This window comes from Polyodon spathula, chromosome 38 (genome assembly GCF_017654505.1).
Source record: "Polyodon spathula isolate WHYD16114869_AA chromosome 38, ASM1765450v1, whole genome shotgun sequence".
NCBI classification, from domain to species: Eukaryota; Metazoa; Chordata; class Actinopteri; order Acipenseriformes; family Polyodontidae; genus Polyodon; species Polyodon spathula.
In genome coordinates, this window is record NC_054571.1 from 2,459,750 (window position 1) to 2,487,369 (window position 27,620).

The 27,620-nt window shown below is 48.0% G+C and overlaps 2 protein-coding genes across 3 annotated transcripts; both read right to left on the reverse strand.

The window, feature by feature from the left end:
* Positions 1–817: 817 nt before the first annotated feature.
* On the reverse strand, positions 818–11,640 carry LOC121304598 (GEM-interacting protein-like). 2 transcript variants are annotated; one of them, XM_041235814.1, is made up of 12 exons: positions 11,259–11,636; positions 10,973–11,110; positions 10,434–10,624; positions 9,829–9,998; positions 9,355–9,450; positions 8,210–8,367; positions 7,781–7,969; positions 7,338–7,475; positions 6,867–7,060; positions 5,030–5,300; positions 4,098–4,200; positions 818–2,300 (listed from the first exon to the last, which is right to left on the reverse strand). In XM_041235814.1, exons 1-12 carry the CDS (start codon positions 11,448–11,450, stop codon positions 1,732–1,734), a joined length of 2,409 nt encoding a protein of 802 aa, XP_041091748.1. In that variant the 5' UTR covers positions 11,451–11,636; the 3' UTR covers positions 818–1,731. The 2 variants fall into 2 exon arrangements, with proteins under 2 accessions (XP_041091748.1, XP_041091749.1); XM_041235815.1 differs by lacking the exon at positions 818–2,300 and adding an exon at positions 2,319–3,503 and having other exon boundaries at positions 11,259–11,640.
* Positions 11,641–13,497: 1,857 nt separating this feature from the next.
* Positions 13,498–26,952, reverse strand: LOC121304602 (rho GTPase-activating protein 29-like). The gene is made up of 7 exons (XM_041235826.1): positions 26,682–26,952; positions 25,587–25,730; positions 17,286–17,379; positions 16,845–16,932; positions 15,778–15,844; positions 14,970–15,095; positions 13,498–14,083 (listed from the first exon to the last, which is right to left on the reverse strand). The coding sequence occupies exons 1-7, from the start codon at positions 26,950–26,952 to the stop codon at positions 13,866–13,868; spliced, it is 1,008 nt and encodes a 335-aa protein (XP_041091760.1). The 3' UTR covers positions 13,498–13,865.
* Positions 26,953–27,620: the final 668 nt, after the last annotated feature.

A 27,620-nucleotide genomic window follows, 5' to 3' on the forward strand; every position in this document is an offset into this window, starting at 1 on the left:
CTAATTCTTTCAACTATCACCAGGCTGTAGAGCTCTGGTATTTGTTATAATGAAACGCCTCATTCTCTCTACTATCACCAGGGCTGTAGAGCTCTGGTATTTGTTATAATGAAACGCCTCATTCTCTCTACTATCACCAGGGCTGTAGAGCTCTGGTATTTGTTATAATGAAACGCCTCATTCTCTCTACTATCACCTGGGCTGTAGAGCTCTGGTATTTGTTATAATGAAACGCCTCATTCTCTCTACTATCACCTGGGCTGTAGAGCTCTGGTATTTGTTATAATGAAACGCCTCATTCTCTCTCCTATCACCGGGGCTGTAGAGCTCTGGTATTTGTTATAATGATGTGTACTTGGAGGTTAGACATGATTAAGAGCTCTACTCAATTAAATGAGTCAAGACTCGTTGTTGAACAGAAGGGATGCTTGGAGCAACACCACAGGAGACTTGGGTCCGAGATTTGTTACCAATGAAAGTTTCAATATGAAGATGATAAAGCACACGACAGTATAAATCTGAAAAGTCTGTTAAAAGGGTTTAGAGCAGAAATAAACAACATCTCCACAACCCAACACTCTCCATAAAATGTTTGTGTCTCCGCGTGTAAAAGCATCTACACTCCAGCAGTTCATTATCAAGCCAGCCTGATTTGTCATGTCTTTGTCTAAGAGGTCTGTAAACACACCATACACCACTAATGCAGTGTTTACACAGGACCCCAACATACTGAAACACAAAGAGCAGGGAATGTTTACTCTAATTCAGCTCCACATATTTCTGAAATATCTTCCCTTAATTTGTTCTCCAATTGCAATTTACATTCAGAGGTCATTTTTATTCTTTGTACAAAAACACACATTAGAAACAATAACACATGGATTCAGAGGAGTTCACCGCATTGTAGGGGTGCAGTAACATTTCACCCAGGAATGAACACGGGCTACTGTCACTTTCACCCCATTGATCAGGCTGCTAGTTAACTAAACATCTTGGTATCCCTAACTTTGAATCAGCTAATGCTGTCGTTTCCTGAAATATTCCTTTACTTTTAAAAACAAAATGACAGCGACACATTTCCTGCACCCCCAAAATAAGTTTCTGCAAAGACGAGGGACTGCCAAGCCTGGCACCATACAAACTAGAGGTCTAAGCGGTGGTGTAACCAACAAATCACAGATCTCTTAACAGCATTTCAAGAGCAACATCACCTACTAAGAGGGGTAAACAAGGGACGAGTCTTGATGGGCCGAATGGTCTTTTCCCAGACCTTGCTGTTCTTATTGAAGAAGGCTGTTACTTCAGAAGAACAAGGGGGTGTTTCTTGTAAGATCAGAGCACATACAAAACACGCCTGCAATGAGCTGAAGCAACACCCTACGAACGGCATTCGTGCGATTGCCCCGGGCGGCTGCAGCCAGTAGCACTTGAGTTCACAGAGAAAACAAACCACTGAGCTAAAAGGGTCTGGATTCTTAAAACAAATGTGAGGTACAGAATGTATTCTGGCCCTGACTGTGGTAAATAAGTCAGCGACAGTCAAACACAGTTTATAATAAAGTTTTTAAATAATTCTGCAGGGACCTTATGTCAATAATCAGAGACCAATTCCTTCAGGGCTGAAGAAGTGTCACTGGGAGTAAATGCAAAGTGTTCCAGTCCAGAGAGAACAGTATTTCGCTCAACAGGACGACCCATTTCCACCAAAGCATGCTCGAGTTTCCAATCTGATCACATGAAATGGAGCTGCCTGCCCCGGGCTGTGTCGGTCTGTCGAAGCCTCAGTCCAGACAGGATCTTCTCCACAGAGTTCCCATCTCCAGCGTAGACTGCGTTACTGTTGGACTGGTTGTTGTTGTGCTTGGCAAGGCCGTCCACCTGCGATTCCCGACAGGGCTGTTCAGCCTGGCTGTTTCCTGTTGGCTTCCACTGCTCCTTGCTGGCCTCGGAGCACGTGTCCTGGAGAAGCCCGATCCCGGATCCATCCCCACGGGCCTTGCAGAGAAGCCTGGCAGTTTCCTGTGTGATCTCCAGCCTGGGCCGCTCTGGGGTGGAGCTCCTGCTGCCTGGCCTGGCCCTATGCTCGGGGGACGCCTGCTCCTCACTCTGCAGCTCCGAGGGGATACGAGGCAGACTGTTCTTCAGGATCACCGGGAGGATTCTAGATGGAACCGGCTGCCGCTGGTACTTGATGGGCTGACGGCTGAAGTGCCCCCTGGACTGAGTGCTTCCCGCTGGCTCTGAATCTAAATCTGCCCCCTCTGTGGAACCGAGTGCTGGGGTCATAGCTGAGTCGACAACTGAGAGAGAGAGAGAGAATTATGGGTCACCCCTACATCTCCAATGTAACATACTAACATAGCCCAAAGACTTTCTCTGCCCACAGAATAATCACAAGGGTTACAGATCAATGTGTGTCTGTCTCCATTGTGTTAGTTTGCCGTGTCGCTTGTTGTTCGCATCACAGAGTTATATTTTTAAACGTGTTGCAGACTCTGCTGAAATATTTACCACACAATGATTCATCAATGAAGTGTGGAATCCATTTCTCCAGATTTACTTGTGAGCGTTCGCCAGGAGGAAGAAATCCCTTTTCTAAACGCTGCAGTGTTTGCAGATCACGCTCCCTCCTGCAATGCTGCTGCTCTGTTCCTGGAATATGCTGCTCATTTCAACCACAGCACCAGTACTGAAGCAGGAGGGAGCCTGAACCGCACACAGCACTTTAAAAACTAAGAATTTCACTGTGGCTTGATATTCACAATCCCCATCATAAAAAAAAAAAATCCTACAGCAAGCGTGACGCACTGACAGTCACGAGGTAGGCTCCCATTGTCTCGTAGGCAAGCCAGGTCTTTGAGAGAACGATCAGCGTCAGGCCAACCCTCTGTTTGAGGTTCTCATGAGGGTCAGACTGGGATGCATTTTGAACACAGTTAGTCAAAGACAATGAGCTCAGACTGGATTACATCAGGTCTGCATCTGGCGAGAATGCCTTCATAAAGCAAGGGCTAGATGCCAGATTACAGAATTCCAGCCCCTTTTATTGGGTTTGTAGATTTATTTATTTTTTTACCTAGAGTCATTTATTGTTTTTCTGGATGTGAAATTCACTTTCGGATCTGCAGTGCCCTCCAGTGGCAACATTTATAAAACAAAAAAGTTGGAATGTTTTAACCGGGAATGAAACACGTTCTTTAAAATAAACAGAGACTAGTTGATTTGATTACGACATCTTCGCAAGCTCTTACGAACGAGTGAACCATGACTGACACAGCCCACAGCTTAAGAGGATGTCAGGAAGGTATTCCTTCTTGTGTGGTTGATGATCCATGAGAGGCTGCTGTTGTGTGCTCTGGGAAAAGCAGTGTAACTCAGGCTGCCCACACAGTGACCGTGAGCACGAAGGAGGTCAACTCAGAAATATGAAAAGAAATTCAGCAGGTCAAAAGCCAAACCTTTGAGCTCGTCAAAGTGTCTGTCATCGATCGGGTTTCTTCTTTCTAAACTTGGCACAATTTAGTGTTTAATTGGACAAGGAGACACAGTAGTAAATCAAATCCATTCTGATGAGTGTTTGTCCCAATTTTTACAACTTGTTTTAAAAGGTTTCCAATAAAAAACAAACACAATGAACTGACTTTGATATAAGGGCCAAACGACTCCTATAAGGGAACCGCAAGAACTGATCTGTACGTCTTTTTCAGCAGGCTGTTACAGCTGCTGGCTTCTGAAACCTTTCTAGAAAGTCTGAAACACACTTTAGAAAACTGCTTTCTGAATATTTCTAATCTATATTTAATATTTCTTATCAATATTTCTGATCTACTGATTTGTAAGAGAGTGGGATTTGACAGCGCGGTTTCTGAACCCAACGAGAAGACAGTAAAAAACTCTGCGGCTGCTACTAGCTTCTGATTCCTTGAGCAGCACAGGGGAGCAGACAGGCAAGAGACAGGCACAGAGAGGCAGTTCATCACAGCTAACTCCTTCCTTACACTCCTTTCAACTGCCTGTTCCATAACCCACTGAAAACCCTCTCCAAGTCCCTCCTCTCTCCTCCCTATTGGCTGCCAGCCCTCTTCACCCCCTCCTACCTGCGCTCTCATTGGTGTCTGGGCTGAGCTGATCGACCGCCTCATTGGAAGACGACTTGTCGGATATATAGCCCTCGCTCGAGTCTCGCTTCATGGGGACGCTCTGTTGAAACCAAGAGACACAGAGTGTAAAGGAGGGACGCTTTCCTTAAACTGGGATAGGAACAGGACAGCTGAATCCAATTGGGTACGATAGTAATCCAACACGTGACACCTATCCCGGTCTCACAAAAATCAAGGGACATTTTTCTTTAGTGTAAAAATAAATCTGGGGAGCCAGTCAGCATTTTATGACATGGTTCTCGTTCTCATGGTTTTTAGCCGATACGTTATCAGGCGATGCGTGTTATAAACTGAAATTCTGACTCAAAGAGAGCGATGGCCTGTTGCTGAATGAAACAGTTATGCAATTGACTATGAAATAAGCCTCGAGGGTTTCATTCAGCTACAACCTGTTATTTACTAACTGAGCAAAATAACCGGCACACATATTTCAGGAAATCAGAAACCTGAGTCCATAATGCCTTGTGCAGGATCTTCTGTTTCAGAAACAGCACTGTCAAATTCCAACAGTTACAAATACGAAAAAACGAATTGCAACACTTAATGCCATCCCCTTTTTCCAAATCATATCACTGAGAATTCACCCAGAGACATCTCACCCTCATTACAGCTTCAAAGCCAATGAGATCAAAGCCAATGAGATCAAAGCGAGGCAGGCAGATTTTTAGACTCACACCTTTCTGTATGTTAGAAATATAAATCTTTCAAATATTGGTTCCAAAAACAAAAGCTTCCCTGGCGACACAATCAACGCTGAATCAAATGCGGTAGCATTATGTTTAATATCTACTAGAAGCCACCTGTAATGGAACTTCACTGAGAGAATAATTACAGAGTCACAAACAGTAAGAGCAGCGGCAGTGCAGTACCTCCAAGGAGCGCGGGCGCTGCGCCTGCCTGTCCCTCTCCCTCGCCCCCTCTCCCCCTGCCAGCACCGGGGAGGAGCGGGGCAGCTCGTCCAGCCCGAACACGCTCTCGCAGTGGGAGATCAGGAACTCCACCAGCAGGGCCTGGTATCCCGAGTCCAGCAGAGCAATCATGGAGACATCTCCCGACACCGGGGGGCGCAGCAGGGTTGGCCCGAAGATGATGCCCAGATTACTGGGGGACATTTTGTTCTCCTCGAACTGCTCAGAGACCCTGGGGAGGGGGAGATGAGAGGAGAGCCGCTGAAGAAACTCCTCTACAACTCTGGACAGAAGTTTTGCATCACCCTCTATACAAAGTTAACTCATTTTGCTTCATAAAAGGCTGAATGAAACCTGCTGAATAACGTTGCGTTAACATACTGAATTGCACAGCGCTTTGTAGTTTGCCACGTGCTTAAAGAAAAACTGTCAAATTAAAAAAAATGTGACATTTTGAAGTGTGGAATACGTACCACTATTACAGCTTCCAGGAGACTCTCGTGATATCACTTTGCAGTTTCTTTGATTGCATGATGTTAAATAAATGTTCATATGTATGTATTTTTTAAATTATGTCTGCAATTCCAGGTGATGGTAAGCGTTTGTCCAGAGCTGCAGGTTCCAGGCTGCAGGATTCTCATTTCCGCTGCTACCTGGCTGTGTACTTGCTTTGAGCTTGATTAGGATTCTTCAGACAAGCTCAAAGCAGCTCACAGCCAGGTAAAGGCTTTATGGTAACAGATCAATAGTGGAGCAACAGAACCCAGAACCACTGAAAATGACTGAATACACAACTTAACTACAGCAGCAAGGAGGACGTAAAATACTGTTGGAATATATGTGTGAAGAGCTCAGTCTCTGTAGAGATGTGCAATGATGATGCGTCTCAGTGTGAAGAGCTCAGTCCCTGTAGAGATGTGCAATGATGTGTCTCAGTGTGAAGAGCTCAGTCCCTGTAGAGATGTGCAATGATGATGTGTCTCAGTGTGAAGAGCTCAGTCCCTGTAGAGATGTGCAATGATGATGTGTCTCAGTGTGAAGAGCTCAGTCCCTGTAGAGATGTGATGATGTGTCTCAGTGTGAAGAGCTCCTGTAGAGATGTGCAATGATGATGTGTCTCAGTGTGAAGAGCTCAGTCCCTGTAGAGATGTGCAATGATGATGTGTCTCAGTGTGAAGAGCTCAGTCCCTGTAGAGATGTGCAATGATGTGTCTCAGTGTGAAGAGCTCAGTCCCTGTAGAGATGTGCAATGATGTGTCTCAGTGTGAAGAGCTCAGTCCCTGTAGAGATGTGCAATGATGTGTCTCAGTGTGAAGAGCTCAGTCCCTGTAGAGATGTGCAATGATGTGTCTCAGTGTGAAGAGCTCAGTCCCCTAGAGATGTGATGATGTGTCTCAGTGTGAAGAGCTCAGTCCCTGCAGAGATGTGCAATGATGTGTCTCAGTGTGAAGAGCTCAGTCCCTGCAGAGATGTGTCTCAGTGTGAAGAGCTCAGTCCCTGTAGAGATGTGCAATGATGTGTCTCAGTGTGAAGAACTCAGTCCCTGTAGAGATGTGTCTCAGTGTGAAGAGCTCAGTCCTTGTAGAGATGTGCAATGATGATGTGTCTCAGTGTGAAGAACTCAGTCCCTGTAGAGATGTGTCTCAGTGTGAAGAGCTCAGTCCCTGTAGAGATGTGCAATGATGATGTGTCTCAGTGTGAAGAACTCAGTCCCTGTAGAGATGTGTCTCAGTGTGAAGAGCTCAGTCCCTGTAGAGATGTGCAATGATGATGTGTCTCAGTGTGAAGAGCTCAGTACCTATAGAGATGTGCAATGATGTGTTTCAGCGTGTTGTAGTTGGATGCCGGCAGTCTGCACAGCAGGTCTCGTGCGCTCAGGTCCAGTATCCCAGCAGCCTCTGGTGAGTCATGCCCATCACTCACACGTTGGATGTCCTTCCCCAGAGCCATGAACTCGTCATAGAGGTCAAACACCACTACCGGCTCCGGCAGCTAGGGAAAGCAAGCGCAGAACACAATACGTTCAACACTGCAACACGCACAGTGCTCTTCATGTCAGCATCCCAAAGAACCATTACGTAACAGCGTGTTGGCCATTCCCTCCTGCTTTCTGCACCCTGCAATTTCTACAAGCTGGCCAATTACTGATGTAGAAAAGAAACAGCAAAAGGTACTAATCCCTGTGGCTCCCCCAGCTAGAAGTGTCAACCCTTCCAGTAATTGCAGTGTACTCAATGGACTCCACTCCCCAGAGTGCAGCAGGGTGTACCTCTTTGAGGAAGTGCTTGAGGACGCCAGTGATGTCATGAGGCGAATGTTCCGATAGCTCCACCTCCTCCCGCTGGCTCTCGAAGGATTGGCACAGCTTCTGTATCCTGGGCTTAGCACCACTAACCCGATACACTCCCTGACAAAGAAACATTGAGGAAGACATTTATATATATAAAACATACAGCACACCAGTGCCATCTAGTGCACAGCAGGTGTATTGCAAGTGAAACCTTAACACAAACCATCAGTGTCAAAAATAAATTAGATGTAAAAAATAAAACTCAATGCAATAAGAAACACTCCAAATTAATTCAATTTGATGCAAAAGTTTCAGGCAGGAAACACTTCACCTGCAGAAAATCATTTAACTGACATTAAACTATCAGTAAAAGACACTGGTAAAGGAAGAAAGGGACCAGGCTGCGAGTCCAATCTGCTGACCTGCACACCCAGAGCTCGGCTCTCAATCTCAGCAGTGCAGCGGCGCACGATGAAGGGCACCTCCTCTGGGAATCTGCGGGGGACGAGAGCAAAGTCCACCCCGAACACCCCCCCCTGCGCCCCCAGCTTCCGGCTCTCGCACTCCGGCACGCACAGCTCCAGACACTTCCGGTGGAACGCCAGGTTACACTGCCAGACAGCAAGCACAGGACACGCTTAGGAGAGACGCACACTGCCAGCCCATCAGACAATCCTGCAATGCAAACCTGGGAAGCACAACATGAATTCGTGTGACTCTACACTTTCAGATACACGCTGTAGATTCCCATTGGGTGCAGCAGGCATCAGGTTCCCCTCCAGTCACATACTGGATTTCAGCGCATGCTGCTGCAGATGAAGTTTGGGGAGCTGTCTGGATGCAGAGCTCACCTCCTCACACTCAACACCGCTCATGTAGATGTAATTCTCACACTGCCGGCACTTGGACATTTTCCCCTTGGACTTGCGCAGGCAGTGCGTCTGCGCTGCTCTGGACAGAGACACGTTCTTCAAGCGGCTTCCCAGGGTACCGTAATTATCCCCCGATTCTGAAAAGAACAAGCAGCAACACATTAACAAGAACATTAATAATAACAACAGCAATAATAAAGCCCTCTTCACATTGCTTGCTTGGCCAGCGAATATCCTCCGTTCAAACCAAACGCGATGACCTCCTCGTAAGACCCTAGATCCTCGAATGGCAGACTGATCCCTCCCTACTCTGATACCCACAAAATACTTGCATAAAACATCTCCTCCAGGCGCAAATATTCATGCCACAGGTCTCAAAATGTGCAATTTTGAAAGAAACACATCTTACAGCATACAGGCGTTTTTATTTCAACGCGAGATCTGGTGCTACACTGGGTTAAAGAGGACTGTTTGCAAGCCGTGCTTTCTGACTGTCTTGTACTTCCTGGGATATTTCTAATGGAGAGTGAAATTGTCTCCACCCCTTCCCTGGCTTCTTTCCTGTCAATAACCAATCAGCTGCTTCCCCTATTGACCAACATGCTTTTAGCCAGTAACATGCTTTCGACCTGCAAGTGCAAACAGATGAGCCAAGATTTAGACATAGAAACACAGAGCCTTAACCTAAAGCAGTGCCCAGAGACAGAAATACACGTGTGCTAAAACACGTTTCACTCAAAACTGCACATCGGAGAACTACGCAGCTAACAGAAGCGCAAAATGGCAAAGATTTACTGAATTATTTTGTTAGCTACAATGACTTATCACAATATCAATCATTTTATATAGCACCTTTCATAGTGGACCACAATCACAATAGGACAAACACTTCTCTAGAAACAGGTACAGAAATGTGATACATTTCATCTCTAAAAAGATCAGCTATTTATGCTCATGTCTTTAGCAAGTATCAAAGCTGGACAAGTGATTCTCTAGATAAATTCAAAACCACAGCTCTGAAGAGGGAAGAAATTCATTTTGAAGTCTCTGAAAGAGGTGTGCCAAGTGGGTGCGTCCATCAGGCCTCCGCTGCAGGCTATGATTGGAGCAGAGCAGAGACTCGCCTCCATCGTACTGTGGCCCCGCCTCCTTCTCTTCCAGGTCCTCCGAGGACATGGTGCCAGTAGAGGGTGCCTTCCACAGCTTCCTGCCAGGGTGAGCTTAGAAAGAGACAAAGTGAGGACACTGAAACAGACACACACTGGACCCCTTGACTGTGGGACTCGTTCCTCATACATAATGATAAAGGCATTGGTCAAAACTGTCGACTTGACTAAGGGGGTTGATTTGATCATTAACTCAGGTTTCACCCCTAAAAATAAGCAGCAGCTGAATACTGAGAGGGATCCCCACAGTGCTGCAGAACGTTCAAATCAAACCCTTCGTTTCACATTGTTAAAGCCTGAAATATTAGTTTAAAGTGAAAATATTAGTTCCACCCTCAGTGAAATCTATATAAACAGTAAAACGTGGGATCCATACAGTGTAGCTGATCCCATTTCAAATGTGTGTAGGGGGAAGGCGTGCCTCCCTCTTACCTGGGCTGGACAGCGGAGACTCAAAGCTGCCCCCTAAGCTCTCGGCATCACTGCTGCCTGGTCTCATCCCCACCGAGCTCCTCCCACAAGTCTCGTCAGGCAGGGGGGGCATGTCCATCACAGTGCCGGGCTGGCTGTTGCAGACCTTCTGATGGCCACTGGAGGATGACCTGGAGACAGAGTGTGCTGGAGTGAGTCGCTTCACAGTCACTGCGGGGCTGGCTTAGTCAGTGCCTGCTGGGACACTGCTCAGATCATTGCAACCTCTGCAGTATCATAATAAAAAGGGCCACCATAGTCTGCAAGGCTTGAGAGCAAATTAGGCACTGCTTGAGACAGAGACAGAGCTACCACCAGCCAGTAAACTGCAGCCCTGTGACTAGATATTTCTAGTCCTAGAGGTCACAAGGTAATGCAGCTACAATTGAATGGCTTGTAAGAAATGAAGAGGATGGATGAAAGGGCATGCATTATGGCCAGAGGTTAACAATGTGGCAGTGAAAAGGTTATTCCTTGTTGTCCAGCATCATTAATGACACGGATTAACAGATGAAGGTTTATAGCTGCTTGCACAATCCCTACTGAACGGAGAGGAAGTGGCTCACCTCTTTCCCTGCGGGAGGAGCTCCTGGAAGGTGAATCTCTCTGCAGGCAGGTCCCGGAGTCTCCTCTTCTGGATGAAGGACAGGTAGGTCTCCCCCGGCTCACAGGGTCTGCAGGTCAGCTCCAGGTTCAGGAAGCCCTGGGGAGCTGGCTCAGTCTGCAGCCTCTGATAGTGGAACATGTTCACGGTCACCTGGGAGAGACGAGAGCCGCAAGTCAGTGTTCTGTCCCTGTGGTGACACAGCGTTTCTTGAAGGCCTCCTCTGTGGACGTGTTCTTTGACATTCTTAGCCTTCTTAAAAGAAGTAGTTTGTAACAGAAGTTCCTAACGCTCTTTCCAGTGCATCAAGAGGACTGATAACTGAATCACAGCTGAACGGGAGAGTAGAGTCATGTGACTTAGCTTGCCTAGTATTATGTGAGTTCCGGCTCAGCTACACCACTGATCCTAACCACGTTTCACCCCAATCAGATCAGCGCTGGTCTCTCTATAGACTGCGCAAGTCCCATGTGTTTGTGTGCCCCCAGCCCGGCCCCTCACCTCCTTCAGCACAAGGTCCCCCTGGAGGATGAGCTTATGAACGTGGCTGACGATCCTCTCCTTCGCTCTGCTCAGCTCTTGCTGTCGGGTGTTGGCCTCGGTCACACATGCTTTGTAGTGAGCTGTTGCCTCCTGAGCCTGGGAGACACAACACAGACTTTACACTGGGGCGCACAATCAGCAGATCAGCGCACACTGCGTGTCCTATTCACGCAGAGCCAGCCAAGCCTTGCACATCTCTTTCCTTCTCTTTCTTTAACAGCACGGATTCAAATTTCACTCGCACCTTGCAGTGAGCCTCGTCCTGTGTGCGCCGCCTCTTATCCAGAGTCTTGCTGCCGCTGCCCGCTGCCCCCGTCTCCTCCTCCGCCCGGGCGCTGCTCACACGAGCCTTTTCCAGCTCCTCACAGCGCTGTGCATACTGCTGACGAGCTTTCTTCAAACAGGACACTGCCTCGCTCTGAAGAGAGACCAGCATCAGAGACACACTCACCTTCTACACAGACACACAACCAGAGCACTGTGCATACTGCTGACGAGGCTTCAAACAGGCACTGCCTCGCTCTGAAGAGAGACCAGCAATCAGAGACACACTCACCTTCTACACAGACACACAACCAGAGCACTGTGCATACTGCTGACGAGGCTTCAAACAGGACACTGCCTCGCTCTGAAGAGAGACCAGCATCAGAGACACACTCACCTTCTACACAGACACACAACCAGAGCACTGTGCATACTGCTGACGAGCCTTCAAACAGGGCACTGCCTCGCTCTGAAGAGAGACCAGCAATCAGAGACACACTCACCTTCTACACAGACACACAACCAGAGTCACTGTGCACTACATGCACACTGCTGACGAGCCTTCAAACAGGACACTGCCTCGCTCTGAAGAGAGACCAGCAATCAGAGACACACTCACCTTCTACACAGACACACAACCAGAGCACTGTGCATACTGCTGACGAGGCTTCAAACAGGACACTGCCTCGCTCTGAAGAGAGACCAGCAATCAGAGACACACTCACCTTCTACACAGACACACAACCAGAGCACTGTGCATACTGCTGACGAGCCTTCAAACAGGAGCACTGCCTCGCTCTGAAGAGAGACCAGCAATCAGAGACACACTCACCTTCTACACAGACACACAACCAGAGCACTGTGCATACTGCTGACGAGCCTTCAAACAGGACACTGCCTCGCTCTGAAGAGAGACCAGCAATCAGAGACACACTCACCTTCTACACAGACACACAACCAGAGCACTGTGCATACTGCTGACGAGCCTTCAAACAGGACACTGCCTCGCTCTGAAGAGAGACCAGCAATCAGAGAGAGTGTGACAGTGACAGTGTGGAGGGCTGTTGGAGTCTACACAGACACACAACCAGAGCATGTCTCTACTGCTGACGAGCCTTCAAACAGGTGGACTGCCTCGCTCTGAAGAGTGACCAGGCAGTGCCGTGTAAACACACAGAGACCAGGCAGTGCCGTGTAAACACACAGAGACCAGTGCAGTGTCCGTGGTAGAACAGTGTGGAGGGCTGTTGGAGACTGTGTGGTGTTCAGGGTGAGGATGGTCTCTGCTGGTACAGTGTGACAGTGTGGAGGGCTGTTGGAGTCTGTGTGGTGTTCAGGGTGAGGATGGTCTCTGCTGGCCAGTGTGACAGTGACTGGAGGGCTGTTGGAGTCTGTGTGGTGTTCAGGGTGAGGATGGTCTCTCTGCTGGTACAGTGTGACAGTGTGGAGGGCTGTTGGAGTCTGTGTGGTGTTCAGGGTGAGGACCTCTGCTGGTACAGTGTGACAGTGGTGGAGGGCTGTTGGAGTCTGTGTGGTGTTCAGGGTGAGGGGTGGTCTCTGCTGGTACAGTGTGGAGCTGTTGGAGTCTGTGTGGTGTTCAGGGTGAGGATGGTCCCTGCAGTGTGACAGTGCACTGGAGGGCTGTTGGAGTCTGTGTGGTGTTCAGGGTGAGGATGGTCTCTGCTGGTTCAGTGTTCTGACAGTGTGGAGGGCTGGAGTCTGTGTGGTGTTCAGGGTGAGGATGGTCTCTGCTGGTACAGTGTGACAGTGTGGAGGGCTGTTGGAGTCTGTGTGGTGTTCAGGGTGAGGATGGTCTCTGCTGGTAGAGTGTGACAGTGACAGTGTGGAGGGCTGTTGGAGTCTGTGTGGTGTTCAGGGTGAGGATGGTCTCTGCTGGTAGAGTGTGACAGTGACAGTGTGGAGGGCTGTTGGAGTCTGTGTGGTGTTCAGGGTGAGGATGGTCTCTGCTGGTACAGTGTGACAGTGTGGAGGGCTGTTGGAGTCTGTGTGGTGTTCAGGGTGAGGATGGTCTCTGCTGGTAGAGGGTGACAGTGACAGTGTGGAGGGCTGTTGGAGTCTGTGTGGTGTTCAGGGTGAGGATGGTCTCTGCTGGTAGAGTGTGACAGTGACAGTGTGGAGGGCTGTTGGAGTCTGTGTGGTGTTCAGGGTGAGGATGGTCTCTGCTGGTGGTGACAGTGTGGAGGGTGTTGGAGTCTGTGTGGTGTTCAGGGTGAGGATGGTCTCTGCTGGTAGAGTGTGACAGTGTGGAGGGCTGTTGGAGTCTGTGTGGTGTTCAGGGTGAGGATGGTCTCTCTGCTGGTAGAGTGTGACAGTGACAGTGTGGAGGGCTGTTGGAGTCTGTGTGGTGTTCAGGGTGAGGATGGTCTCTGCTGGTAGAGTGTGACAGTGACAGTGTGGAGGGCTGTTGGAGTCTGTGTGGTGTTCAGGGTGAGGATGATCTCTCTGCTGGTACAGTGTGACAGTGACAGTGTGGAGGGCTGTTGGAGTCTGTGTGGTGTTCAGGGTGAGGATGGTCTCTGCTGGTACAGTGTGACAGTGTGGAGGGCTGTTGGAGTCTGTGTGGTGTTCAGGGTGAGGATGGTCTCTGCTGGTAGAGTGTGACAGTGACAGTGTGGAGGGCTGTTGGAGTCTGTGTGGTGTTCAGGGTGAGGATGGTCTCTCTGCTGGTACAGTGTGACAGCGTGGAGGGCTGTTGGAGTCTGTGTGGTCTCTCTGTTACCTGTGAAGCAACAGATGACTTGGCGGCCTCAGCAGTTCTAATGATATTTTTGGCAAAATCCAATTCTGAAAAAAAAAAATCAAAAAAAAAAATCATATAAACAGTGTGATAACTGTGGTAGAGCGCCCCTAATGGTAGGAACGGGTCAGCTGGTGACGAAACTCATCAATCCCTACTATAAGGAAACCAAACCTTGCCGCTGCTCGCTAGACTGAGTCTTCAAAACCCTTACAAGTCTGCCTACCAGGGGTGGGAGGGGGGGTGGGGGGGGGTGCACTGTAGCGCGATCAGGAGAAACAGACTCTGCCTCCCGAACACCTGGAGTGCCAGAGCCAATAAAACACTCACTCCAGAAACCCCAGCGAAGACAGCCAGAACTCTCCGGCATAATCCAACTCAGTATAATCCAGACATTCATCATAATCCAGACATTCATCATAATCCAGACAGCACGACTGCTTTTCGAGGAGCGAAGGCGTTTGGGGTTTCTTTTTATTTTGTGTACTTGTATCCTATATATTTTCCCCAGTGCAGAGTGTTTGAATTGAGACCCTTAACACTCTGCAAGGAACCGGACGTTACTCCAAACAGCAACCACGACTCCTGAAATCACATTGAAACTGGATACACACACCTCAGCATAGACGCCAAACAGGTACAGATCATATTCTCTGGTTTTGATCCAAGCGGAGAAACCCCATTGAAACCAGTAAGCTACCCTTATGAAAGTAGTATTTTTGCACAGTATTTTTTGCAGGTTTTCCCCCCTGCTTTTCCTCTGCCTTTACTAGAGTTTACCCTGGTTTGCCAAGTTTCTTGATGAGCTTTACCATTCCTTGTTATACTTTACAATACTTGCCGATGCTTTACCATGCTTTCAAAGTGCTTTATTAAACTGTGCCCTGCTTTTATAAGGGTATCCTCCCCACAGGAAAGCCCAGTGCTACTCACCCAGACTGAGTCTCCTCTCCATCCAGGCAAGCAGCTCCTTAGCATATTTGCACCACAGCTTGGCGTAGAGCAGCGCGGTCTCCACGCCCCCCTCGCTGCGCAGCAAAGCAGCGTCGGCATTCTGAGCTGAGAGAGCAGAGACAGGCGTGACCACAGGGGGGACGCCACACGCTCCCCCCAAAATCATGAGCTTCCGCCCCCAGCCCTTCTCGAACCCAGACTCCAACACAGAAAAGAAAAAAAGAACTCCACACTGAACTGCATCGCTCCAGTATTACACATCTGAGCTCAGCTCCATGTACTTCACAGCATCGACACTTACCGACACGGACCTCGGGATAGCTTTCTGTGCTAAAAGAAAGAAAACTACCGCATCAGGTTCGCACCGAAACAATTTGCCTTCTCTATAGAATCCTGCTTCGTTGATCTGACCAAGAAATCAGGGCTGCCGTGCATCCCAAAGTGTAGGTTTGTATAAAATAAAAGGATCGCAGAATCAATTCAAATCAATAAAGCATACAAGTCAGTTTTGAAATCTTTTTGACATGTAAAAAATAAACTATTTAAGCACCTCCCTCTCCTCCTCTTCCCTACTTTCTCCCTGTTCCCTCCCTCTCTGACTATGACAGCACCTCGTCTATATTCTCTCTCACTCTCTGGACTCCACTGGCGTCTTCATCACTGTTCAACGCATTGTTATCAAGGTGCAGTGAATGGAGATTTTGACTAGTGCTCCTTGTTATTAAGGTGCAGTGAATGGAGATTTTGACTAGTGCTCCTTGTTATTAAGGTGCAGGTAATGACTCACCTGTAATGATAGACAGTTCCTTGTCCTCAGAGTCTCTCCTGTACTCCACACAGAAACCTTCATCGGACTGCAGGGATCAACACAACAGGGGGGGCAGTTACAGCAGGGAAAGACGGGGAGACACAGACAGGTCCGACAGCACAGCGGGGCTGAGCAATAAGATACACTGCACAGGCTGCAAGTATATATGCGATACGCCACGGAGTGGGCTTTCTTAAAACATGCTCCATTGACTACTAGTCACACACTTGCAGAGGAGGCAGGAAGTACAGCTGCACACCCCCTGGTGGTCATTTCTAAAACCTAATTCCACCGAGAGTTTTGCCTTAGCCTTGCCTGCATGCACTCACAATCCTGCTCTGAATCTGGATCTCTGAATTGAGCTCCTATCAGGACTGGGCTGTAAACCTGGGCAGAGCTCTCTGAATTGAGGTCCTATCAGGACTGGGCTGTAAACCTGGGCAGAGCTCTCTGAATTGAGGTCCTATCAGGACTGGGCTGTAAACCTGGGCAGAGCTCTCTGAATTGAGCTCCTATCAGGACTGGGCTGTAAGCCTGGGCAGAGCTCTCTGAATTGAGCTCCTATCAGGACTGGGCTGTAAACCTGGGCAGAGCTCTCTGAATTGAGCTCCTATCAGGACTGGGCTGTAAACCTGGGCAGAGCTCTCTGAATTGAGCTCCTATCAGGACTGGGCTGTAAACCTGGGCAGAGCTCTCTGAATTGAGCTCCCATCAGGACTGGGCTGTAAACCTGGGCAGAGCTCTCTGAATTGAGCTCCTATCAGGACTGGGCTGTAAACCTGGGCAGAGCTCTCTGAATTGAGTTCCCATCAGGACTGGGCTGTAAGCCTGGGCAGAGCTCTCTGAATTGAGCTCCCATCAGGACTGGGCTGTAAGCCTGGGCAGAGCTCTCTGAATTGAGCTCCTATCAGGACTGGGCTGTAAACCTGGGCAGAGCTCTCTGAATTGAGCTCCTATCAGGACTGGGCTGTAAACCTGGGCAGAGCTCTCTGAATTGAGCTCCTATCTGGCAGACAGAGCTACAGGGAGTGAGAGCGGAGTCTTACTGGCAGCTCGTCTGTGTCCTGCGTCTCCAAGGAGGCCGTCGTGGATATTGACTGGGTGTCAGCGTCCCCCAGAAGTGTGTCCACCACCCTGCGGCAAGGACAGACAGAGACACAGAATGAGTCCATTAGTCTCTGCAGTAAAGCAATTAATAAACCAGCCCGATTAATAAATACACACACAAACAAACATTTCCAAAAGAGAACACTGGATTTAGTACTAAATGTTATATTCATATTTCTGGCTGTGCTCGCTTTGTGATGTGGATTTCACCCATGTGCACGGTCCAGAATGGGACTGCTGAACAAACCCATGGCATTTGTGCCCTGAGCAGGCAAACTGGAAGCCAGGGCTCGGGAATTAGAGCGCTAGCTCTTTCACAAGTCAGTATGACACTGCAGTGTGAATAGAGGCTGTGGTGGAGGAGAGAACGGGCGACATACGAGTTCCCAATGGAGATCTCCAGGGCGTCGAAATCTCTGAAGATCTCGCTGTATCTCTTGCATTTCTCCTTGCCTCTGGCTTCACAATTCAGCTCTGGAAAGCAGGGAAAGAAAAATAAACAAATACATACAAGACTCAAAAACACTGCATACTTTAAAAGGGATCTAGAATATCATATATAATTCCAACCAGTTTCATATCTTATTACCTGCCTTCTCTGTAGCTCTCTAGTGGTGCTCCTGTTTAGATTGCTATAACCTGGCTTGGAGCTTGGTTGGAGAACCCTAAACAACTCAACAGCCTTCCTTGTTCCATTAGTGTGGCAGTGGGACCTCTCCTCTCTGCTCTGTATAAACGAAGAGCGGACGTGCCTGGCAGAGCTGACAGCTGGACAGTGAAGGGATGGAAAGAAGGCTCCCGTTGCACAGCAATGGGATCCACTCCTGGTTCTACTGTGAGTTTAATAAGACACCCCCCCAGCTTGTTAGCTTCACACTGGGGATAATCAAGCCCCTGATAATACCTGGAATGGGTGAAAGTGCTATGCAGCTGGAGTGTTGTTTCCATCCCTGCAGCGTGTGTGAAAGTGCGGGAGATCCTTTCTGAACAGGATGCTAAACACTGCACTGTGAGCTGCTGCTTCTCCAGCTAGACTCCGGACGAGGGCTGCATGTTCTGTGAGCTGCAGCACAGCTGCAGTGCAAACAGGACTCACATGAAGGGATTGCACAATCAAGAAGCAAGCACAAGACTCCGCCAGACTGCAACCACATGCATTGTTACTACGGAAACCACTTTTAGTTACCTAGTAGGCGGGGCTTCCTCTCTCTCTGATCTGCCTGGATAAAACTTATCAAGAGAACAATAACAACTATCGCTGGCTGTGGTGCTGGCACACTTCCTCTGGCGTGCTGAAATAAAAGTCCCCTCTTCCAAGCACGGCTACTGGGTGAACAGAAGGGGGCTTTTATTTGACAGCGCTGTCTGAAATGATGAAAATACAAGAGCTTTGAAGCAAACACTAAAGGCAATGCGTTAACATTATACTCCAGGAGAGAAGAGGAGAACGTGCAGCTGCTTCTTGCTAGGTGGGGGCCCTCGCGCGTGCCGATCACGTTCGTCCGCGAAGCAAAGCGATTTCTTTTAGACGCAGAACGTTTAAAAGTTTATTTTCAGCTCTGTTCGATTCTGCCTCTTCCCCGAGCGCTAAGTGTGGTTTTAAAGAAGCCCTTCCCTGCCTATTATTGCACTGGCAACATTATCAACAGCAGATATTTCAAAGAAAGTGCTGGATATAGAAGCTGTGGCTGCTTGGAGCCTGATCTCTGAGATCACAGCAGGCTCTGTGTGGGACGCAGCAATGCTAATAAAGCCACATTGCTTCCTGCTCACAAGCTTCACATCCCCCCCTATACAAAATTAACTCAGAAATATGCTCAATAAACCTGCAGAAGAATGTTAAGTTAGCATATTGAATTACACACCGCTTTGTAGTTTTCCCCATACAGGAAACTGACAAATTGAAATCCAGTGTGAAATACTGTGCTACTATTATGGCTTCCGTTAGACACATGCGAAACCATTTTGCAGTTTCTTTGATTACATGATGTTAAATAAAATATCTAAATTATGTTCATATAGTTTTTTTAAATTATGTCTCAACCCTAAAATTCTAAACTTTTGTCTGGAGCTGTAGATTCAGTATCTACTGTATGATATGAACTGACCTACCCCAGGGAGCAGAGGGACTGCAATACCTATCATCACTAGGAAGAGGATGTTTCTGCTGCTAGTCGTTAACACACACTGTATTTCTCAGAAGTGTCTCTGAAATGCAGTTTCACAGTGACAGGGCTACTCAAACAGCATGCAGGCACACAGACGCCGTGTCCACGCAGAGACAGCTCCTCAAACACAGGCACACAGACGCCGCGTCCACTCAGAGACAGCTCCTCAAACACAGGCACACAGACGCCGCGTCCACGCAGAGACAGCTCCTCAAACACAGGCACACAGACGCCGCGTCCAGCTCCTCAAACACAGGCACACAGACGCCGCGTCCACTCAGAGACAGCTCCTCAAACACAGGCACACAGACGCCGTGTCCACTCAGAGACAGCTCCTCAAACACAGGCACACAGACGCCGTGTCCACTCAGAGACAGCTCCTCAAACACAGGCACACAGACGCCGTGTCCACTCAGAGACAGCTCCTCAAACACAGGCACACAGACGCCGTGCAGAGACAGCTCCTCAAACACAGGCACACAGACGCCGTGTCCACGCAGAGACAGCTCCTCAAACACAGGCACACAGACGCCGTGTCCACGCAGAGACAGCTACTCAAACACAGGCACACAGACGCCGTGTCCACTCAGAGACAGCTCCTCAAACACAGGCACACAGACGCCGCGTCCACTCAGAGACAGCTCCTCAAACACAGGCACACAGACGCCGTGTCCACTCAGAGACAGCTCCTCAAACACAGGCACACAGACGCCGTGTCCACTCAGAGACAGCTCCTCAAACACAGGCACACAGACGCCGTGTCCACGTGCAGAGACAGCTCCTCAAACACAGGCACACAGACGCCGTGTCCACTCAGAGACAGCTCCTCAAACACAGGCACACAGACGCCGTCCACGCAGAGACAGCTCCTCAAACACAGGCACACAGACGCAGAGACAGAGACAGCTCCTCAAACACAGGCACACAGACGCCGTGTCCACTCAGAGACAGCTCCTCAAACACAGGCACACAGACGCCGTGTCCACTCAGAGACAGCTCCTCAAACACAGGCACACAGACGCCGTGTCCACTCAGAGACAGCTCCTCAAACACAGGCACACAGACGCCGTGTCCACGCAGAGACAGCTCCTCAAACACAGGCACACAGACGCCGTGTCCACGCAGAGACAGCTCCTCAAACACAGGCACACAGACGCCGTGTCCACTCAGAGACAGCTCCTCAAACACAGGCACACAGACGCCGTGTCCACTCAGAGACAGCTCCTCAAACACAGGCACACAGACGCCGTGTCCACTCAGAGACAGCTCCTCAAACACAGGCACACAGACGCCGTGTCCACTCAGAGACAGCTCCTCAAACACAGGCACACAGACGCCGTGTCCACTCAGAGACGGACGGTTCTTCACGCTTCACACTCAGTCTTTCTGTTCAGTTTTTGCAGTGGGCGAGGCTGTGGTTTTATGTGCCCTGCAGTACAATCTTGCACTCCACTCTGCAAGGTCTTTTTTAAAGCACGGTTCATATTAACTTGTTCTAAATAAGGACCAAAGCAAGTTTCATCACAACTGCTGTTCCCTGGATGCATGTAAAACTGGAAGTGGAACTACAGAGTGAAGACTGCACAGGCAGACAGCCGGGGTCCACACACTACCAGAGAATCAGAGACGCAATAACTTCTATTGAAGAAGATCCTTCCATCACCAGGGAGAAGCCGGTCTCTAGATATTACATCACCAAGCTCCTGACAAGACTGACTGTTTTCAGCAAAACACTAAATATCAAAACAAAGGAACAAAAACAACAAAAAACACACAGCAATCCCCAGTTGTTGTGCACAGCGTTTCGAGAGAGACAGAGAGAGGCTCGATTTAGGTCAACCACATCCTGCTGCTACATCAATCTGACTCTTCTCAGGCCTCGAGGCCTATTTTTGCCAAGTACAGTGACTACGTCACCCTCTAAGTGTGTGCGTGCGTATTTGTGCGTGTCATCAACTAATTACTAATCTCATTTAACTGCATCTAAATAAGTTTCCCCTTTTCAATAATACTAACAAATGTAAAAATTATTTCCTGTTGAATAAATGTACAACATGGCACTAAATTATAGTGAATAACTCTCCAAGTAACTCAGCATTAACTTCTTATTAAAGGAGAGAAAGGGTTCAAACACTACTGGGCTCATCAATGCTAGTACAATGAGACGGCTCTTGAAACTCTTGTTTTCTCTCTCTGAGATCAAAGAGACTCCACTGTCCTGAATCTCTCTTCACTCAGATCGTGTTACTTGATTCTGACCCAAGTCTCAAACAGTGACCAGAGTTGACATTGTGTTTACCCTCAATGTATTGGTTTTGTCTGCACAGCATGTCTTTGGTACACTCATTTACAAACCTCTATACAATTACTAACAATCACATTTCTGTAGAACACACATTTGCCAAGTTATCAGTAAATGCACAAACAGAAACTTTGGTCTTTGTGTTTCTACTAAGTTTAGATTCATGATTGATTGGATGAAGAAGTGGAAGAATTCTAAGATAAAAGAAAAGGTTGAGGATTAGCTCGGAGCTCAAAACCTTTAGCCCTGGGCTTTGTCACAAACTGCCCATCTGGGTGTGGTTCTCAGGGGACACCTGCACACGTGAACTTCGAGCCCGATCGTGGTCCTTTCTGCAGTGTTTGAATACACAGCGCTGAAGAACCAGTGCTGCTAATGGACTGGTCTGTGTATCTGTGACTGAATCACGACAAAACCCTGCTCAGCAGACCCGGGCTCAAGTGCAGTGGAATCGGGTCACTTGTAACGAACTGCAATGACAATGTAACTGTAGTTGGACCGTGGCACACCTGCGTAATTGTAATGACCAGATCATCGATCCGTCAAGTTCAATCACACGCCTTTCCAAGCTTTCACAGTAATGTTGCGTTTTACACTGAGCAAAACATTCTTCTCAAACTTTCACCCATTTTCAGTGACCCCACTCGTTTAAAAAGAACCCTTCAGTAGTATGTTTCTGTATTTGTACCTGCGATCACTGCTGGTAGAATAGACATGTTAAGGTATGGAGCGGTTTATGTTAATTTTGAGTGTAATTGTACTGCAGCATAATTATAATTAATTGTAATTAATAAGAATTAACCCCGGGCCTGTGGTTTTGTAACGGCCCGACCCACACAGATACTGCAGCAACAAACAAACTTCAAAACGTTCTTACCTTCAGAATCCTCCATCTCTCTCTCTCTCTCTCTCTCTCTCTCTCTCTCTCTCCCCCTTACTCGGCCCAGAGCAGTTCAGCAGGCCCTTGTGATCTCTGCTCTCAACTCAACGTCCCTGGCTACGCCATCAGGCACTTCTGTATTTCTCCACCGCCCTCGATCTCAGATTCCTCCTTCTGACCTCCCGCTCAGCTCCTTGCGAGATCCGCAGCAACAGAACTTGACGGATCAGAAAGGTTTGTCTTCCAAGCGAGAGAGACGAGCGAGAGAGCTCGCTGTTATTGTGCACCTGACCACAGACGCTGCAGCTACCAGGTCGACCACAGCACTTCCTCAAGTGAAACAGGAAGTTCTCTCTCTCTTCTTCAGCAGCGGTACAGCCCTGATTTTCAGAGTTTCGTGTCTTCAGCTACCGGGGCAGACTGCGATCAATCTTCTGCAGGGTACATTTCTACCAGGATAACACAGCCATTCAGGAATTTCACAGCGGGACTCTTCAGTACTCACCAAGACTTTAAATTCAGATTTTCTTCCATCTTACTAGCACCGGCAAAATCATCCCTGTCCGTCCTCCTACAAGCACAGGGGTGGCCAGCCCTGGTCCCGGAGAGCCGCAGTCTGGTGGGTTTACTCGGTATCTGAATCATTGAAGGCTAAACGGATAACTGTTAGAGTTGACCGATTAAATGAGAAGACCCTGTGGCTCTCCAGAATCAGGGTTCAAACACCCCTCCACTCACAGCACTGACACTGGTGCCCATTTTCTGAAGAGCTTTTGGTTCTCGGTTATCTTACACTTCAATCCAGGGTGTTTCAAGGGCAGCAGTGGAAAGCACATCCTTTCCTGTGTGGTAGGCACATGGCCTGGAAACACGGCCACCTCAGGAACAGGAGACCGGCGTCTTGCTCAACGCAGCCACTGAGGAATGACCCAGTCGTGCGGGAGCCCATCCTCACACCCCTGTGAAGTCCCAGGGCCACAGTTGCTTTCTAGGGATGGTTGCTGAATAGTTGCACACCCCTCTCACACAGGTTATATACTGTAGCTCCAGTGGATAAATGTGTATGCATTACAGACTAGGGAGATTCTCATTTTGATGTACGCTCTCTAATTTTTGGAGCATGAACGAATATTACAATATACTTATCAATGAATACGTTTATTAATAATTTAAACAGTCAGGGATTTCAGACAAGTTCTGCATCAATTCAGAAGCACCTTCATCTTAATGTCTGCGCTCCAGTGTAAAAGAGCAGCACAGTCCCTGCGGTTAGATGTCACAGTGCGAGTGTGAACTGCTGATGGTCTTCAGAAGTGTGCTGAAGAGAAGGCAGGACACAGTCCAGTGAGCCACGTTTTAATCAGATAGAAATTATCAGTTGAGCAGCTGCACCACCTGAGTAAGTGTGCCTCAAAGTGTGAAACGCATTCACCGCTGTGTGGCAACACAGGCCACGCACATTAGTCTCGGTTAGGAGTTATTACGTGCTGCTGGGGAACGCACACAGTCCACATTTTTGTCTCCGGGTTTTGGTATTATCACGAAATCAAGTTCCGAGCAGTCAGAGTTAGAAAACGTGTTTAAACTGGTTTGAAATTGCGAAAGAGGCCGTTTCTTCTTCTGGTGCGACGCACCTTTTACCAGCAGGAATGTTGAAAGTGAAAGAATCAGGAACATCTATTTGCTCTCAAAACGAAGGCTTTTGTCTTCATACCGTTCACACATTTAAATCCAACATGTGGTTTTACAGAACTTACAAGATCGGATCTACTGGAACATGTTAGTCTCACATTATCCTATTTCATCATAGTATTTTTTTTTTTTTAGAAACACATTGATCACGGCTTGCAGATTTTTCAGAACTACACGCCCAGCTCTTTGCATTGTAGTGTGTCACAGAAACAGCTTCACCTACACCCCCGTCACTAGCGGAGGAATCAGAAACGCTCGCACTGGTATTAATATTTGGCACCCTAGTTGAAACACAGATATGTTCCTGTCCTGTAAAAATAAGATGATGCAATGTTGGCAGTTTCATTCATTGTAGCTGTACAAGTCCTCACCTGTCCAGACAGGTGTGTTGAAACCACTTATCTCTACCTCAGTGTCAGGGGAGGAGAATTCCACCCTGACTGACTCATCATCCTCACTGTGCCACCAAGTCTATGGAGGTGGCATTGCTGACGACACATTGCTCAGAATAAACCGTGCATGTCACAGTCACAGACTATCTAGTACATGTTGTTTTATGCAATTCTCTTTGGTTTGCCTTGCTTTTGACTGGAGCCTTTAAGCAATTAAATATTTTGCAGAATCAACTTTCTCCTCCTATTAAATCTCTTCTAATATGTTTCTGATTGTTCACAGCAGACTCTGTTCAGATTAGTACTGATCACAATCTGTAACAAGTTAAAAACGTCTGGTCTAGTCTGGGTTTTTTTTATATGTAAATTAAAACCTATCAAAGACACTTCCAGATTAACTGAAATGTGGTTTCTGCATCTTGATAGTGTAGTTTGGATTACAGGTCACCTGGAATTGCCAGGGCACACATTGGGCGTTTCCGTTGTATTCAAATATCTGCCCAGGACACACAACTGAAATGGCGCTCACTGTTTCCAGCGCACCTGCACGTCACAGTCTTGCGCAAAGCTACCGAGCACGGCACAGCTAACTGTCACCTCCTACAGCGATGACACGGAACCGACAGTGCGCAGGATTCTTCAGAACCGGGTCAAACTGGAACACAACGTTACACTGTGTCCTCACACCCAAAACATGCCCCAAGCCCTAACCCTTTCCAATAAAAACACAAAGATCATGCCAGGGGCAATCAAGACATGCCAGACCACCACTTCAAGTTTCAAGCAAGAGATCCCTGGATGTGCTGCCCTTACTGTGTACCGAGCTCACCTGACCTCAGCATCATGTTACTGGATCCTCAGAGGACGCGCCTTGTACTACTGTGTGATTATAGATATAAACCCTTTTAATACTAACTTGTTGCATCTTATACTCTATGTTAGTAGTAGAACTTGCACTTACTGTAAACGATACTGTATTTAAGTAATGCTTTGCGTTGTAACTTTGTGCTGCCCTGTAACACTTGTAAGTCGCCTTGGATAAAGGCATCCGTCAAATAAATAAATAATGACACACAGTGCAAGAGGGGTTGTGGGCGTATGAAGGGCCGCACGGATTCGTTCAGTGCAGCGTACGCAGGAGATGCGTCCTTGTCTTGAACTGTGCCTGCAGTCCTTGTTTCGAGTCTCAGCTCTTGCACGCTCTTGTGTTTTCTTGGCGCCGGTCGTCCCGTGTCGATGACACTCACCGTTGGCGGAGTCGCGGACAGCGGCGATGGCTCTACGGACGGACTGGGAGTGGACAGCCGGGTACCTCTGGAGAAGGGGCTCAAGAGAGCTTAACAAGCCCTGCAGAGAGAGCTCCACCTGGGCCTGAGACGGACAGCAGTCCCCTGAAACACAAAGACCAAGTCAGGCAAGAGGCACTGAAAACACACATGAACAGATCAGTACATGAGTTACTCCACAATTACCTGAAACCAACAAGATCCCTTAACCTACTGGGAATGTGTGAAGAGGAGTCTCCTTCAGCAACATGACTAGGTAACCCATTCCATCCCCTCCCCACTCTCTGTGTGAAGAAGAGTCTCCTTCAGCAACATGACTAGGTAACCCATTCCACCCCCTCACCACTCTCTGTGTGAAGAAGAGTCTCCTTCAGCAACATGACTAGGTAACCCATTCCATCCCCTCCCCACTCTCTGTGTGAAGAAGAGTCTCCTTCAGCAACATGACTAGGTAACCCATTCCATCCCCTCACCACTCTCTGTGTGAAGAAGAGTCTCCTTCAGCAACATGACTAGGTAACCCATTCCATCCCCTCACCACTCTCTGTGTGAAGAAGAGTCTCCTTCAGCAACATGACTAGGTAACCCATTCCATCCCCTCCCCACTCTCTGTGTGAAGAAGAGTCTCCTTCAGCAACATGACTAGGTAACCCATTCCATCCCCTCACCACTCTCTGTGTGAAGAAGAGTCTCCTTCAGCAACATGACTAGGTAACCCATTCCATCCCCTCCCCACTCTCTGTGTGAAGAAGAGTCTCCTTCAGCAACATGACTAGGTAACCCATTCCATCCCCTCCCCACTCTCTGTGTGAAGAAGAGTCTCCTTCAGCAACATGACTAGGTAACCCATTCCATCCCCTCACCACTCTCTGTGTGAAGAAGTCTCCTTCCTTCAGTCCTGAGTCTGTCTACAGTTAAATTCACAGCTGTGTCCTCTGATCTTGTGCTGCACTTTTAAGTACAGTATAGTTTAAAGCAGCAGTGGTTTGAAAGGGACTTGGTCCTCTGTGTGTATACATAAACACAAAGGAATTAAATAAATAAATGCATACTAACCGTCATCACTGTCTGTGCAGATCTTTCGGAATTGCTGCAGTCTCTCTTGAATGGTCCTCAGTTCCCTGGTAATCCAGACCAAGTCGTCGGAGATGGGATACAAAAAGACATCCTCTCCGTGAACCGCAAACAACCGGCCCGGAGCCTCCTCTTCGCTGCCTTCGGGCTCTGCGGCGTCCTGCCCGGGTGAGGTGCTAATCTCGAACGGGACGGGGTCCTGTGCTCCCGGGGGGAAACCGCTCTCAACACGGGAGGCAATAGTGAATGACATAGCATCCCGGGATTCCCAGAGGAACACAGCAGCGCTTCTTGTTAGAAATGTTCGTGTCTGTTTAATTAAACAAGGATTCTCTGTATTCCAACAAAAAAGGTTTCCCACCCGCTGTTGCAAATGTAATGAGAAATTGCTATGTCGTTCTTGTTTATTATTTATTACTCAGTCGCAGGACCAAGCGTGGTATAAATAAATAAATACATAAACAAATAATTCTGTCGAGTCAACCCGAGCCAAGACCCGAAGAAGACGTTACATTACAACTTCTCAGCTTGCATTTACATGTTAATTACAGTTCAAGTAAAAATAATGTTCAATAATCATCACCGACCGCGAAACAAAAATGCAGTGATAATGTTGTTCTGTTACGAATGCAGTGATAATGTTGTTCTGAGTTACGAATGCAGTGATAATGTTGTTCTGAGTTACGAATGCAGTGATAATGTTGTTCTGTTACGAATGCAGTGATAATGTTGTTCTGTTACGAATGCAGTGATAATGTTGTTCTGTTACGAATGCAGTGATAATGTTGTTGTGTTACGAATGCAGTGATAATGTTGTTCTGTTACGAATGCAGTGATAATGTTGTTCTGTTACGAATGCAGTGATAATGTTGTTCTGTTACGAATGCAGTGATAATGTTGTTCTGTTACGAATGCAGTGAT

Coding starts and splice junctions, on each gene's coding strand:
- LOC121304598 (XM_041235814.1), bottom strand. CDS start 11,450: ATGCTGGTCTCTCTTCAGAGCGAGGCAGTGTCCTGTTTGAAGAAAGCT. Junction 9,451..9,828: donor GTCTCCGCTGTCCAGCCCAG/GTAAGAGGGAGG, acceptor TCTCTTTCTAAG/CTCACCCTGGCAGGAAGCTG. Junction 5,301..6,866: donor ATCATTGCACATCTCTATAG/GTACTGAGCTCT, acceptor CCCCCTCCCCAG/GGTCTCTGAGCAGTTCGAGG.
- LOC121304602 (XM_041235826.1), bottom strand. CDS start 26,952: ATGTCATTCACTATTGCCTCCCGTGTTGAGAGCGGTTTCCCCCCGGGA. Junction 15,096..15,777: donor GGAACTGTCTATCATTACAG/GTGAGTCATTAC, acceptor CTGCTCTCTCAG/CTCAGAATGCCGACGCTGCT. Junction 14,084..14,969: donor GGAGAGGAGACTCAGTCTGG/GTGAGTAGCACT, acceptor TTTTTTTTTCAG/AATTGGATTTTGCCAAAAAT.